The sequence below is a fragment of the Dipodomys spectabilis genome, unplaced genomic scaffold (assembly GCF_019054845.1).
Source record: "Dipodomys spectabilis isolate Male_0828 unplaced genomic scaffold, ASM1905484v1 ptg000219l, whole genome shotgun sequence".
NCBI lineage: Eukaryota > Metazoa > Chordata > Mammalia > Rodentia > Heteromyidae > Dipodomys > Dipodomys spectabilis.
This window is the reverse complement of record NW_024870896.1, coordinates 4,092,121-4,107,511: the sequence shown is the minus strand read 5'-3', so window position 1 is coordinate 4,107,511 and position 15,391 is coordinate 4,092,121. Positions and strand designations below refer to the sequence as shown.

The 15,391-nt window shown below is 42.3% G+C and overlaps 1 protein-coding gene across 2 annotated transcripts in view; it reads right to left on the bottom strand.

The window, feature by feature from the left end:
- The window catches only part of Gabrb3 (gamma-aminobutyric acid type A receptor subunit beta3), a 212,529-nt gene that overhangs the window by 33,821 nt on the left and 163,317 nt on the right, over positions 1–15,391 (bottom strand). For both annotated transcript variants that reach the window (XM_042697461.1, XM_042697460.1), the window contains exon 5: positions 1,446–1,528. In XM_042697461.1, the coding sequence (XP_042553395.1) occupies positions 1,446–1,528 (83 nt within the window). The remainder of the gene's footprint in view (positions 1–1,445; positions 1,529–15,391) is intronic.

The window sequence follows — 15,391 nt, the reverse complement described above, 5'->3', positions numbered from 1 at the left end:
CCTAGAGTTTAGTTAAACCTACTGGGAAATCAAACACAGGGTTTTATGCATGCTAGGCAAGTACTCTACCACTGACCTACAACCCTGGTCTAATTGTTTTTTTTTAATTATTAATAAGTTTTTTATTGTGAAAATACCATACAGAAGGGTTACAATTACATGAGCAAGGTAATCAGTACATTTCTTATCAAGCGTTGTTGCCTCCTCCTTTGTTTCTCCTACCATCCCTGCCCTCCCATCTCCCCCACCCCCTGCCAAAGGTTAAAGTTCGTTTTTCAACAGCATCTTGTACATTTCATTGTTGCAATGGGTCCACCTGTATCCCTATTTAAGCAATTTGTTTTTTCCCTTTCCCTCCCCAAATTATACCAACATCAAATACAATGAAAACAGGGGTTATTCTTTTAAGACAACATTTTTATTTTCTTCTAAATTCTAAGCAAGTCAGGCACTGGCAGTTCACTCCTGTAATCCTAGCTCAGGAAGCTGAAATCTAAGGATTGTGGTTCGAAGCCAGCCCAAGTGGCAAAGTCAGCGAGACTCCAATAGTTTTTATCTCCAATAAAAACTATTCAGGAAAAGCAGGAAGTGGTGCTGTGGCTCAAGTGGTAGAGCACTAGCCTTGAGCACAAAGAGGCTCAGGGACAGTGCCTAGGTTCTGAGTTCAAGCCCCAGAACCAACAAAAGTATAACAACAACAAAACAAATGAATGCTAAGCAAGAAAATTATATTTGTTCTATGGGAATCTTTATTTCATATGAGCAGGTAGGACAGCCCAGTGTTCAGCTGATTACTTTATAGTTTAAAACTGCAAACAAACAGATTCATCTATTATCAAGTTAAATTTCTTTTGGGAGAACAGTGCTGAGGTTGAAACTCAGGACCTTGAAATCACTAGACAGTGGCGCTACTACTCAAGCCATGCCTCCAAGCCTGGTTTTCTGCCACTTATTTTTTTCCCATGGTCGTGGGACCTGAACTCTGGGCCTGGGTGCTGTCCCTCAGCTCTTCAGCTCAAGACTAGTGTTCTTGAGCTGCTTCCAGCTTTTTCTGCTTATGTGGTGCTGAGGAATCGAACCCAAGGCCTCATGCATGCAAGGCAAGCACTCTACCACTGAGCCACCTTCCCAATCCTCTGCCAGTTATTTTTATGAGACAGAGTCTTAATTTTCCACCGGGGAGTGCACCTGCACTGTGGTGTGCCTACTTTAGGCCTCTCATGGTTGCTGGAATTACAAGTACACACCACAGAGCAAGGCTATGGATGGAGAAGGAGGTCCCACAACCTTTTCTCCCCAGGTCCCGGCCTCATTTTTTTTTTAAAAGAGAATTGAAATGTATGTCAAGAACCTGAATGCCTTGGGAAAAAACCAAAGCGAACTCATAACCAAAAGACCTTAAAGCATAGAGGGGAAGAGAAAGAAACCCAGACACAGATACACACAGCTTTCAATCTCCAGGGTGCAGTTCTGCTCGTCCAGCGGGTACCTCCGGAGGTCCATCATACACGCTGCTGTCGTGGTGATTCTGAAACACATAAAGCCCAAGGGATGCCAATGACGAAACAGCTGTGTGGGTTCCTCTTCCCCACAGCATGCCTGAATACTAATCTCCTCTTACAGCATGCACGAATGTACTTGAAAGAGAAAGATGCTCTTCCGATATACTACAGACCCAGCTTTATCCATAAAATGAAACACCATGATACTTTCATTTCATTTAAATATTTTAATTGACTTTTTTGTATGTTTATCGTGTACAATAGGTCTTTTAAAGCATGTATATGCCAGGTGCTGGTGGCTCACGCCTTGCATTCCTAGCTATTCAAAAGGCTGAGATATGAAGATCGTGGTTCAAAGCCAGCCTGGGAAAGGAAAGTCTGTGAGACTCTTATCTCCAATGAACCACCAGAAAACCAGAAGTGGCGCTGTGGCTCCAAGTGGTAGAGAGCTAGCCTTGATCAAAAGAACTCAGGGGCAGTGCCCAGGCTCTGAGTTCATATCCCATGACAACAACCAGCACCACCACCAATAATAATAATATTAAACATGTATATGTCAAGGAATGGCATTAACGTAGGAACCACTATACATACTTATATTTTGTGTGTGTGGTACACTCTTAAAATTGATTCTCTCAGCATGTATAGAATACATTATCAACTAGCAGCACCATATCCAATAACAATGCTTTTAAACCCTTTCCAATTGTTACTTGAGGTCTTTGGAGTTTGGCTAACCAAGGATTTCTATGGAAAATGCATACATTCCATTTTGATTTTGTCTCCTTCTCTGTTGGGTCCCTAATTTCCACGTGGGATAAGAGATTCAGTTAAGATTGAGTTCTTTGCTTTTTCCATGTGGAGGGTTTTGGGGTACCGACATGTCCACAGGCTGTACTTTGGAACTTGGGATCCAGCTTTTTTCTTATTCTTATTATATTATAGTTATCTATTGGGTTGAATTCTTACTAGAGCCCCATCCCCACCCCCTGTGTGATGATCAATATTTTCAAAGAGAATATCTGGCTTTTCTGTTATTCATTATGAATCAAAATCCAGGGAGTTAACTTTCCTCAGGGTCATCTACCTGCATGGAAGGAATTTATACAATGATCTAAAGCCAGCCACGTTTCCAGCAGGCCAGCCATATGTGAAGCCAGCCATACGTAGAGACAGCACACCTCTAGAAGCAAGTGGTCTTCACCTTGTGCTTTCTGTCTCCCTTAGGAAAAGCAATGGCACGCAACAATTAAGCCATTGTGAATTACGCTGTCTTTCTTTAGAATCCCAACCTTTCCCGACCATTGGAGAAGCTGACTAGACTGGAGTGAAACTCTGAATCAAGGACCACTAACCATTAGCTAACTGGTCAGAAAAAGATGGCTTGACTGAACTGAAGGGAAGAGGGAAGCTAAAGGGATTCTCTCACGGAAATCATTGTGAGGGGGAAGGGAGGGGAGGGGAAGCTCCATCATATAGAGACTTTAAATGTCATTCTCAAGCTGGAGAGCAGCGCATGAAACCAGAGGTAGAAAGAACAGACTAATGGTGGAGGAAAGGGATGTTGGTTCATATATGCAGGTAACAGCATCCTCCAAGCTCAGGTAGGAGGTGTGTTCTGGGTGGTCCTAGAGTCTTGGTTACAGCCACTCAGAGGGGGATGGCAGGATGTGTTATGGAAACTGAAGGATGAAACATCCTTCAGTGAATGAGTGGACCAAGAGAATGTGAGATATATGTGTGTGCGTGTGTGTACACTGTGTGTTTATGACATATTACATATCAGTTATACACACAGGCACAATGTTATTTTATTCATGCATCAGAAATAATAAAGTGTCACTTGCAGGGAAATGGATGGATATGAAAAAAAATTATGGTAAGGGGCTGGGAAGGTGGCTCAGTGGTAGAGTGCTTGCCTCACATGCATGAGGCCCTGGGTTCGATTCCCCAGCACCACATAAAAAGAAAAAGCCGGACATGGCTCAAGTGGTAGAGCGCTCGCCTTGAGCAAAAGCAGCTCAGGGACAGCACCCAGGGCTGAGTTCAAGCCCCAGGACTGACAACAAAAAAAATATGTTAAGTGAGAGACAAATGGTGCATGTTTTCTCTCATATGATTATAATCTAAATTATAACTATATCTGGGAACACACAGAGAATCATATGTAGATATACACAAACTGACTGAGGTATAGTATATACTTAGGAAAGTTGAAACATGAATTGCCAGCTGGAGGGATGGGTTGGGGGAGGCAGATGAATGGAGAGAGGAAGAAGGTGCAAATGCAGGCATAATATTCAACATATATGTGTGAAAATGGAACTAGGAAAAAAGAGGGAACGGTGAGATCTGGAGAGATGGGATGACAGGGGTGACCTTGATCAAGATGCGCCGTACTCATACACTGCCACGCACTGTACTCATATACTGCCACGTGCTGTGGTCATATACTGACACACTGTACTCATACACTGCCACGCACTGTACTCATATACTGTCACGTGCTGTACTCATATACTGACACACTGTACTCATATACTGACACACTGTACTCATATACTGACACGCACTGTACTCATATACTGACACGCACTGTACTCATATACTGACACACTGTACTCATATACTGACACGCTGTACTCATATACTGACACACTGTACTCATATACTGACACGCACTATACTCATATACTGACACACTGTACTCATATACTGACACACTGTACTCATATACTGACACACACTGTACTCATATACTGACACACTGCATTCATATACTGACACACTGTACTCATATACTGACACACTGTACTCATATACTGACACACTGTACTCATATACTGACACAATGTACTCATATACTGACACGCGCTGTACTCATATACTGACACACTGTACTCATATACTGACACGCGCTGTACTCATATACTGACACACTGTACTCATATACTGACACACTGTACTCATATACTGACACGCACTGTACTCATATACTGACACACTGTACTCATATACTGACACACTGTACTCATATACTGACACACACTGTACTCATATACTGACACACTGTACTCATATACTGACACGCGATGCACTCATATACTGACACACTGTACTCATATACTGACACACTGTACTCATATACTGATACGCGCTATACTCATATACTGACACAATGTACTCATATACTGACACACACTGTACTCATATATTGACACACTGTACTCATATACTGACACGCGCTGTACTCATATACTGACACACTGTACTCATATACTGACACACACTGTACTCATATACTGACACACTGTACTCATATACTGACACACTGTACTCATATACTGACACGCGCTGGACTCATATACTGACACGCGCTGGACTCATATACTGACACACTGTACTCATATACTGACACGCGCTGTACTCATATACTGACACGCGCTGTACTCATATACTGACACACTGTACTCATATACTGACACACTGTACTCATATACTGACACACTGTACTCATATACTGACACACACTGTACTCATATACTGACACACTGTACTCATAAACTGACACACTGTACTCATATACTGACACACTGTACTCATATACTGACACGCGCTGTACTCATATACTGACACGCACTGTACTCATATACTGACACGCGCTGTACTCATATAGTGACACGCGCTGTACTCATATACTGACACACTGTACTCATATACTGACACGCGCTGTACTCATATACTGACACGCGCTGTACTCATATACTGACACGCGCTGCACTCATATACTGACACGCGCTGTACTCATATACTGACACGCGCTGTACTCATATACTGACACGCGCTGTACTCATATACTGACACACTGTACTCATATACTGACACACGCTGTACTCATATACTGACACACTGTACTCATATACTTACACGCACTGTACTCATATACTGACACGCGCTGTACTCATATACTGACACACTGTACTCATATACTGACACACTGTACTCATGTATTGACACACTGTACTCATATACTGACACACTGTACTCATATACTGACACGCGCTGTACTCATGTACTGACACGCGCTGTACTCATATACTGACACACTGTACTCATATACTGACACACACTGTACTCATATACTGACACACTGTACTCATATACTGACACACTGTACTCATATACTGACACGTGCTGTACTCATATACTGACACACTGTACTCATATACTGACATGCGCTGTACTCATATACTGACACACTGTACTCATATACTGACACACACTGTACTCATATGCTGACACACTGTACTCATATACTGACACACTGTACTCATACACTGACACGCACTGTACTCATATACTGACACGCGCTGTACTCATATACTGACACACGCTGTACTCATATACTGACACACTGTACTCATATACTGACACACTGTACTCATATACTGACACGCGCTGTACTCATATACTGACACACTGTACTCATATACTGACACGCACTGTACTCATATACTGACACACTGTAGTCATTACTGACACACTGTACTCATATACTGACACGCGCTGTACTCATATACTGACACACGGTATTCATATACTGACATGCGCTGTACTCATATACTGACACGCACTGTACTCATATACTGACACACTGTACTCATATACTGACACACTGTACTCATATACTGCCACACTGTACTCATATAGACACGCACTGTACTCATATACTGACACAGTGTACTCATATACTGACACGCGCTGTACTCATATACTGACACGCGCTGTACTCATATACTGACCCACTGTACTCATATACTGACACGCGCTGTACTCATATACTGACACACTGTACTCATATACTGACACACTGTACTCATATACTGACACACAGTACTCATATACTGACACGCGCTGTACTCATATACTGACACACTGTACTCATATACTGACACACTGTACTCATATACTGACACACTGTACTCATATACTGACACGCACTGTACTCATATACTGACACGCGCTGTACTCATATACTGACACACTGTACTCATATACTGACACACTGTACTCATATACTGACACACTGTACTCATATACTGACACACTGTACTCATATACTGACACGCGCTGTACTCATATACTCACACACTGTACTCATATACTGACACGCGCTGTACTCATATAATGACACGCGCTGTACTCATATACTGACACACTGTACTCATATACTGACACGCGCTGTACTCATATACTGACACACTGTACTCATATACTGACACACTGTACTCATATACTGACACGCGCTGTACTAATATACTGACACACTGTACTCATATACTGACACACTGTACTCATATACTGACACGCACTGTACTCATATACGGACACGCGCTGTACTCATATACTGACACACTGTACTCATATACTGACACACTGTACTCATATACTGACAAAATGTACTCATATAATGACACGCACTGTACTCATATACTGACACACTGTACTCATATACTGACACACTGTACTCATATACTGACACGCGCTGTGCTTATATACTGACACGCACTGTACTCATATACTGACACGCACTGTACTCATATACTGACACGCGCTGTACTCATATACTGACACACACTGTACTCATATACTGACACACTGTACTCATATATGGACACACTGTACTCATATACTGACACGCGCTGTACTCATATACTGACACACTGTACCATATACTGACACGCGCTGTACTCATATACGGACACGCGCTATACTCATATACTGACACACTATACTCATATACTGACACGTGCTGTACTCATATACTGACACGCACTGTACTCATATACTGACACGCACTGTACTCATATACAGACACACTGTACTCATATACTGACACACTGTACTCATATACTGACACACTGTACTCATATACTGACACGCGCTGTACTCATATACTGACACTCTGTACTCATATACTGACACACTGTACTCATATACTGACACGTGCTGTACTCATATACTGACACGCACTGTACTCATATACTGACAAACGTTACTCATATACTGACACACTGTACTCATATACTGACACGCGCTGTACTCATATACTGACACACTGTAATCATATACTCACACACTGTACTCATATACTGACACACTGTACTCCTATACTGACACGCGCTGTACTCATATACTGACACGCACTGTACTCATATACTCACACACTGTACTCATATACTGACACGCGCTGTACTCATATACTGACACGCACTGTACTCATATACTGACACACACTGTACTCATATACTGACACACTGTACTCATATACTGACACACTTTACTCATATACTGACACGCACTGTACTCATATACTGACACGCAGTACTCATATACTGACACACTGTACTCATATACTGACACGCGCTGTACTCATATACTGACGCGCGCTGTACTCATATACTGACACACTGTACTCATATACTGACACGCACTGTACTCATATACTGACATGCGCTGTACTCATATACTGACACACTGTACTCATATACTGACACGCGCTGTACTCATATACTGACACACGCTGTACTCATATACTGACACGCACTGTACTCATATACTGACACGCGCTGTTCTCATATACTGACATACTGTACTCATATACTGACACACGCTGTACTCATATACTGACTCACTGCACTCATATAGTGGCACACTGTACTCATATACTGACACGCACTGTACTCATATACTGACACACTGTACTCATATACTGACACGCACTGTACTCATATACTGACACACTGTACTCATATACTGACAGGCAGTGTACTGATATACTGACACGCACTGTACTCATATACTGACACACTGTACTCATATACTGACACACTGTACTCATATACTGACACACTGTACTCATATACTGACACGCGCTGTACTCATATACTGACAGGCGCTGTACTCATATACTGACACGCGCTGTACTCATATACTAACACACTGTACTCATATACTGACACGCGCTGTACTCATATACTGACACGCGCTGTACTCATATACTGACACACAGTACTCATATACTGACACGCACTATACTCATATACTGACACACTGTACTCATATACTGACACACGGTACTCATATACTGACACGCGCTGTACTCATATACTGGCACACTGTACTCATATACTGACACGCGCTGTACTCATATACTGACACGCTGTACTCATATACTGACACTCTGTACTCATATACTGACACACTGTACTCATATACTGACATGCGCTGTACTCATATACTGACTCGCGCTGTACTCATATACTGCCACGCGCTGTACTCATATACTGACACACTGTACTCATATAGTGACACGCGCTGTACTCATATACTGACACACTGTACTCATATACTGACACACTGTACTCATATACTGACACGCACTGTACTGATATACTGACACACTGTACTCATATACTGACACACTGTACTCATATACTGACACGCACTGTACTGATATACTGACACACTGTACTCATATACTGACACACTGTACTCATATACTGACACGCTGTACTCATATACTGACACGCGCTGCTCTCATATACTGACACACTGTACTCATATACTGACACGCACTGTCCTCATATACTGACACACTGTACTCATATACTGACACGCACTGTACTCATATACTGACACGCGCTGTACTCATATACTGACACACTGTACTCATATACTGACACACTGTACTCATATACTGACACACTGTACTCATATACTGACACACGCTGTACTCATATACTGACACGCACTATACTCATATACTGACACACTGTACTCATATACTGACACACTGTACTCATATACTGACACGCGCTGTACTCATATACTGACACACTGTACTCATATACTGACACGCGCTGTACTCATATACTGACACGCTGTACTCATATACTGACCCTCTGTACTCATATACTGACACACTGTACACATATACTGACATGCGCTGTACTCATATACTGACTCGCGCTGTACTCATATACTGCTACGCGTTGTACTCATATACTGACACACTGTACTCATATAGTGACACGCGCTGTACTCATATACTGACACACTGTACTCCTATACTGACACACTGTACTCATATACTGACACGCACTGTACTGATATACTGACACACTGTACTCATATACTGACACACTGTACTCATATACTGACACGCTGTACTCATATACTGACACGCGCTGCTCTCATATACTGACACACTGTACTCATATACTGACACGCACTGTACTCATATACTGACATGCGCTGTACTCATATACTGACACACTGTACTCATATACTGACACACTGTACTCATATACTGACACGCGCTGTACTCATATACTGACACACGCTGCACTCATATACTGACACACTGTACTCATATACTGACATGCTGTACTCATATACTGACACACACTGTACTCATATACTGACACACTGTACTCATATACTGACACACTGTACCCATATACTGACACACTGTACTCATATACTGACACGCGCTGCACTCATATACTGACACACTGTACTTATATACTGACACGCGCTGTACTCATATACTGACACACTGTACTCATATACTGACACACTGTACTCATATACTGACATGCGCTGTACTCATATACTGACACGCGCTGTACTCATATACTGACACGCTGTACTCATATACTGACACACTGTACTCATATACTGACACACTGTACTCATACACTGACACGCACTGTACTCATATACTGACACACTGTACTCATATACTGACACACTGTACTCATATACTGACACGCACTGTACTCATATACTGACACAGTGTACTCATATACTGACACGCGCTGTACTCATATACGGACACGCGCTGTACTCATATACTGACACACTGTACTCATATACTGACACGCGCTGTACTCATATACTGACACACTGTACTCATATACTGACACACGGTACTCATATACTGACACGCGCTGTACTCATATACTGGCACACTGTACTCATATACTGACACGCGCTGTACTCATATACTGACACGCTGTACTCATATACTGACACTCTGTACTCATATACTGACACACTGTACTCATATACTGACATGCGCTGTACTCATATACTGACTCGCGCTGTACTCATATACTGCCACGCGCTGTACTCATATACTGACACACTGTACTCATATAGTGACACGCGCTGTACTCATATACTGACACACTGTACTCATATACTGACACACTGTACTCATATACTGACACGCACTGTACTGATATACTGACACACTGTACTCATATACTGACACACTGTACTCATATACTGACACGCACTGTACTGATATACTGACACACTGTACTCATATACTGACACACTGTACTCATATACTGACACGCTGTACTCATATACTGACACGCGCTGCTCTCATATACTGACACACTGTACTCATATACTGACACGCACTGTCCTCATATACTGACACACTGTACTCATATACTGACACGCACTGTACTCATATACTGACACGCGCTGTACTCATATACTGACACACTGTACTCATATACTGACACACTGTACTCATATACTGACACACTGTACTCATATACTGACACACGCTGTACTCATATACTGACACGCACTATACTCATATACTGACACACTGTACTCATATACTGACACACTGTACTCATATACTGACACGCGCTGTACTCATATACTGACACACTGTACTCATATACTGACACGCGCTGTACTCATATACTGACACGCTGTACTCATATACTGACCCTCTGTACTCATATACTGACACACTGTACACATATACTGACATGCGCTGTACTCATATACTGACTCGCGCTGTACTCATATACTGCTACGCGCTGTACTCATATACTGACACACTGTACTCATATAGTGACACGCGCTGTACTCATATACTGACACACTGTACTCCTATACTGACACACTGTACTCATATACTGACACGCACTGTACTGATATACTGACACACTGTACTCATATACTGACACACTGTACTCATATACTGACACGCTGTACTCATATACTGACACGCGCTGCTCTCATATACTGACACACTGTACTCATATACTGACACGCACTGTACTCATATACTGACATGCGCTGTACTCATATACTGACACACTGTACTCATATACTGACACACTGTACTCATATACTGACACGCGCTGTACTCATATACTGACACACGCTGCACTCATATACTGACACACTGTACTCATATACTGACATGCTGTACTCATATACTGACACACACTGTACTCATATACTGACACACTGTACTCATATACTGACACACTGTACCCATATACTGACACACTGTACTCATATACTGACACGCGCTGCACTCATATACTGACACACTGTACTTATATACTGACACGCGCTGTACTCATATACTGACACACTGTACTCATATACTGACACACTGTACTCATATACTGACATGCGCTGTACTCATATACTGACACGCGCTGTACTCATATACTGACACGCTGTACTCATATACTGACACACTGTACTCATATACTGACACACTGTACTCATACACTGACACGCACTGTACTCATATACTGACACACTGTACTCATATACTGACACACTGTACTCATATACTGACACGCACTGTACTCATATACTGACACAGTGTACTCATATACTGACACGCGCTGTACTCATATACTGACACGCGCTGTACTCATATACTGACACACTGTACTCATATACTGACACGCGCTGTACTCATATACTGACACACTGTACTCATATACTGACACACTGTACTCATATACTGACACGCGCTGTACTCATATACTGACACACTGTACTCATATACTGACACACTGTACTCATATACTGACACGCACTGTACTCATATACTGACACGCGCTGTACTCATATACTGACACACTGTACTCATATACTGACACACTGTACTCATATACTGACACGCGCTGTACTCATATACTGACACGCGCTGTACTCATATACTGACATGCGCTGTACTCATATACTGACACATTGTACTCATATACTGACACACTGTACTCATATACTGACACACTGTACTCATATACTGACACGCACTGTACTCATATACTGACACACAGTACTCATATACTGACACACTGTACTCATATACTGACACGCGCTTTACTCATATACTGACACGCACTGTACCCATATACTGACACGCACTGTACTCATATACTGACACGCGCTGTACTCATATACTGACACACTATACTCATATACTGACACACTGTACTCATATACTGACACACTGTACTCATATACTGACACACTGTACTCATATACTGACACACACTGTACTCATATACTGACACACTGTACTCATATACTGACACACTGTACTCATATACTGACACGCACTGTACTCATATACTGACACACTGTACTCATATACTGACACGCACTGTACTCATATACTGACACACTGTACTCATATACTGACACGCGCTGTACTCATATACGGACACGCGCTGTACTCATATACTGACACACTGTACTCATATACTGACACGCGCTGTACTCATATACTGACACGCACTGTACTCATATAGTGACACGCACTGTACTCATATACTGACACACTGTACTCATATACTGACACACTGTACACATATACTGACACACTGTACTCATATACTGACACGCGCTGTACTCATATACTGACACACTGTAGTCATATACTGACACACTGTACTCATATACTGACACACGCTGTACTCATATAGTGACATGCACTGTACTCATATACTGACACACTGTACTCCTATACTGACACGCGCTGTACTCATATACTGACACGCACTGTACTCATATCCTGACACACTGTACTCATATACTGACGCGCGCTGTACTCATATACTGACACGCACTGTACTCATATACTGACACACACTCTACTCATATACTGACACACTGTACTCATATACTTACACACTGTACTCATATACTGACACGCACTGTACTCATATACTGACACACTGTACTCATATACTGACACACTGTACTCTTATACTGACACACTGTACTCATATAGACACGCACTGTACTCATATACTGACACAGTGTACTCATATACTGACACGCGCTGTACTCATATACTGACACGCGCTGTACTCATATACTGACACACTGTACTCATATACTGACACGCGCTGTACTCATATACTGACACACTGTACTCATATACTGACACACTGTACTCATATACTGACACGCGCTGTACTCATATACTGACACACTGTACTCATATACTGACACACTGTACTCATATACTGACACGCGCTGTACTCATATACTGACACACTGTACTCATATACTGACACACTGTACTCATATACTGACACGCGCTGTACTCATATACTGACACGCGCTGTACTCATATACTGACACGCACTGTACTCATATACTGACACATTGTACTCATATACTGACACACTGTACTCATATACTGACACACTGTACTCATATACTGACACGCACTGTACTCATATACTGACACACTGTACTCATATACGGACACGCGCTGTACTCATATACTGACACGCACTGTACTCATATACTGACACGCACTGTACTCATATACTGACACACTGTACTCATATACTGACACACTGTACTCATATACTGACACGCGCTGTACTCATATACTGACACACTGTACTCATATACTGACACACTGTACTCATATACTGACACGCGCTGTACTCATATACTGACACTCGCTGTACTCATATACTGACACACTGTACTCATATACTGACACACTGTACTCATATACTGCCACGCGCTGTACTCATATACTGACACGCGCTGTACTCATATAGTGACACGCGCTGTACTCATATACTGACACATTGTACTCATATACTGACACACTGTACTCATATACTGACACACTGTACTCATATACTGACACGCACTGTACTCATATACTGACACACTGTACTCATATACGGACACGCGCTGCACTCATATACTGACACGCACTGTACTCATATACTGACACGCACTGTACTCATATACTGACACGCGCTGTACTCATATACTGACACACTGTACTCATATACTGACACACTGTACTCATATACTGACACGCACTGTACTCATATACTGACACACTGTACTCATATACTGACACGCGCTGTACTCATATACTGACACACTGTACTCATATACTGACACGCGCTGTACTCATATACTGACACACTGTACTCATATACTGACACGCACTGTACTCATATACTGACACACTGTACTTATATACTGACACGCGCTGTACTCATATACGGACACGCGCTGTACTCATATACTGACACACTGTACTCATATACTGACACGCGCTGTACTCATATACTGACACGCACTGTACTCATATACTGACACACTGTACTCATATACTGACACGCGCTGTACTCATATACTGACACACTGTACTCATATACTGACACGCACTGTACTCATATACTGACACACTGTACTCATATACTGACACGCGCTGTACTCATATACGGACACGCGCTGTACTCATATACTGACACACTGTACTCATATACTGACACGCGCTGTACTCATATACTGACACGCACTGTACTCATATACTGACACACTGTACTCATATACTGACACGCGCTGTACTCATATACTGACACACTGTACTCATATACTGACACGCACTGTACTCATATACTGACACACTGTACTCATATACTGACACGCGCTGTACTCATATACGGACACGCGCTGTACTCATATACTGACACACTGTACTCATATACTGACACGCGCTG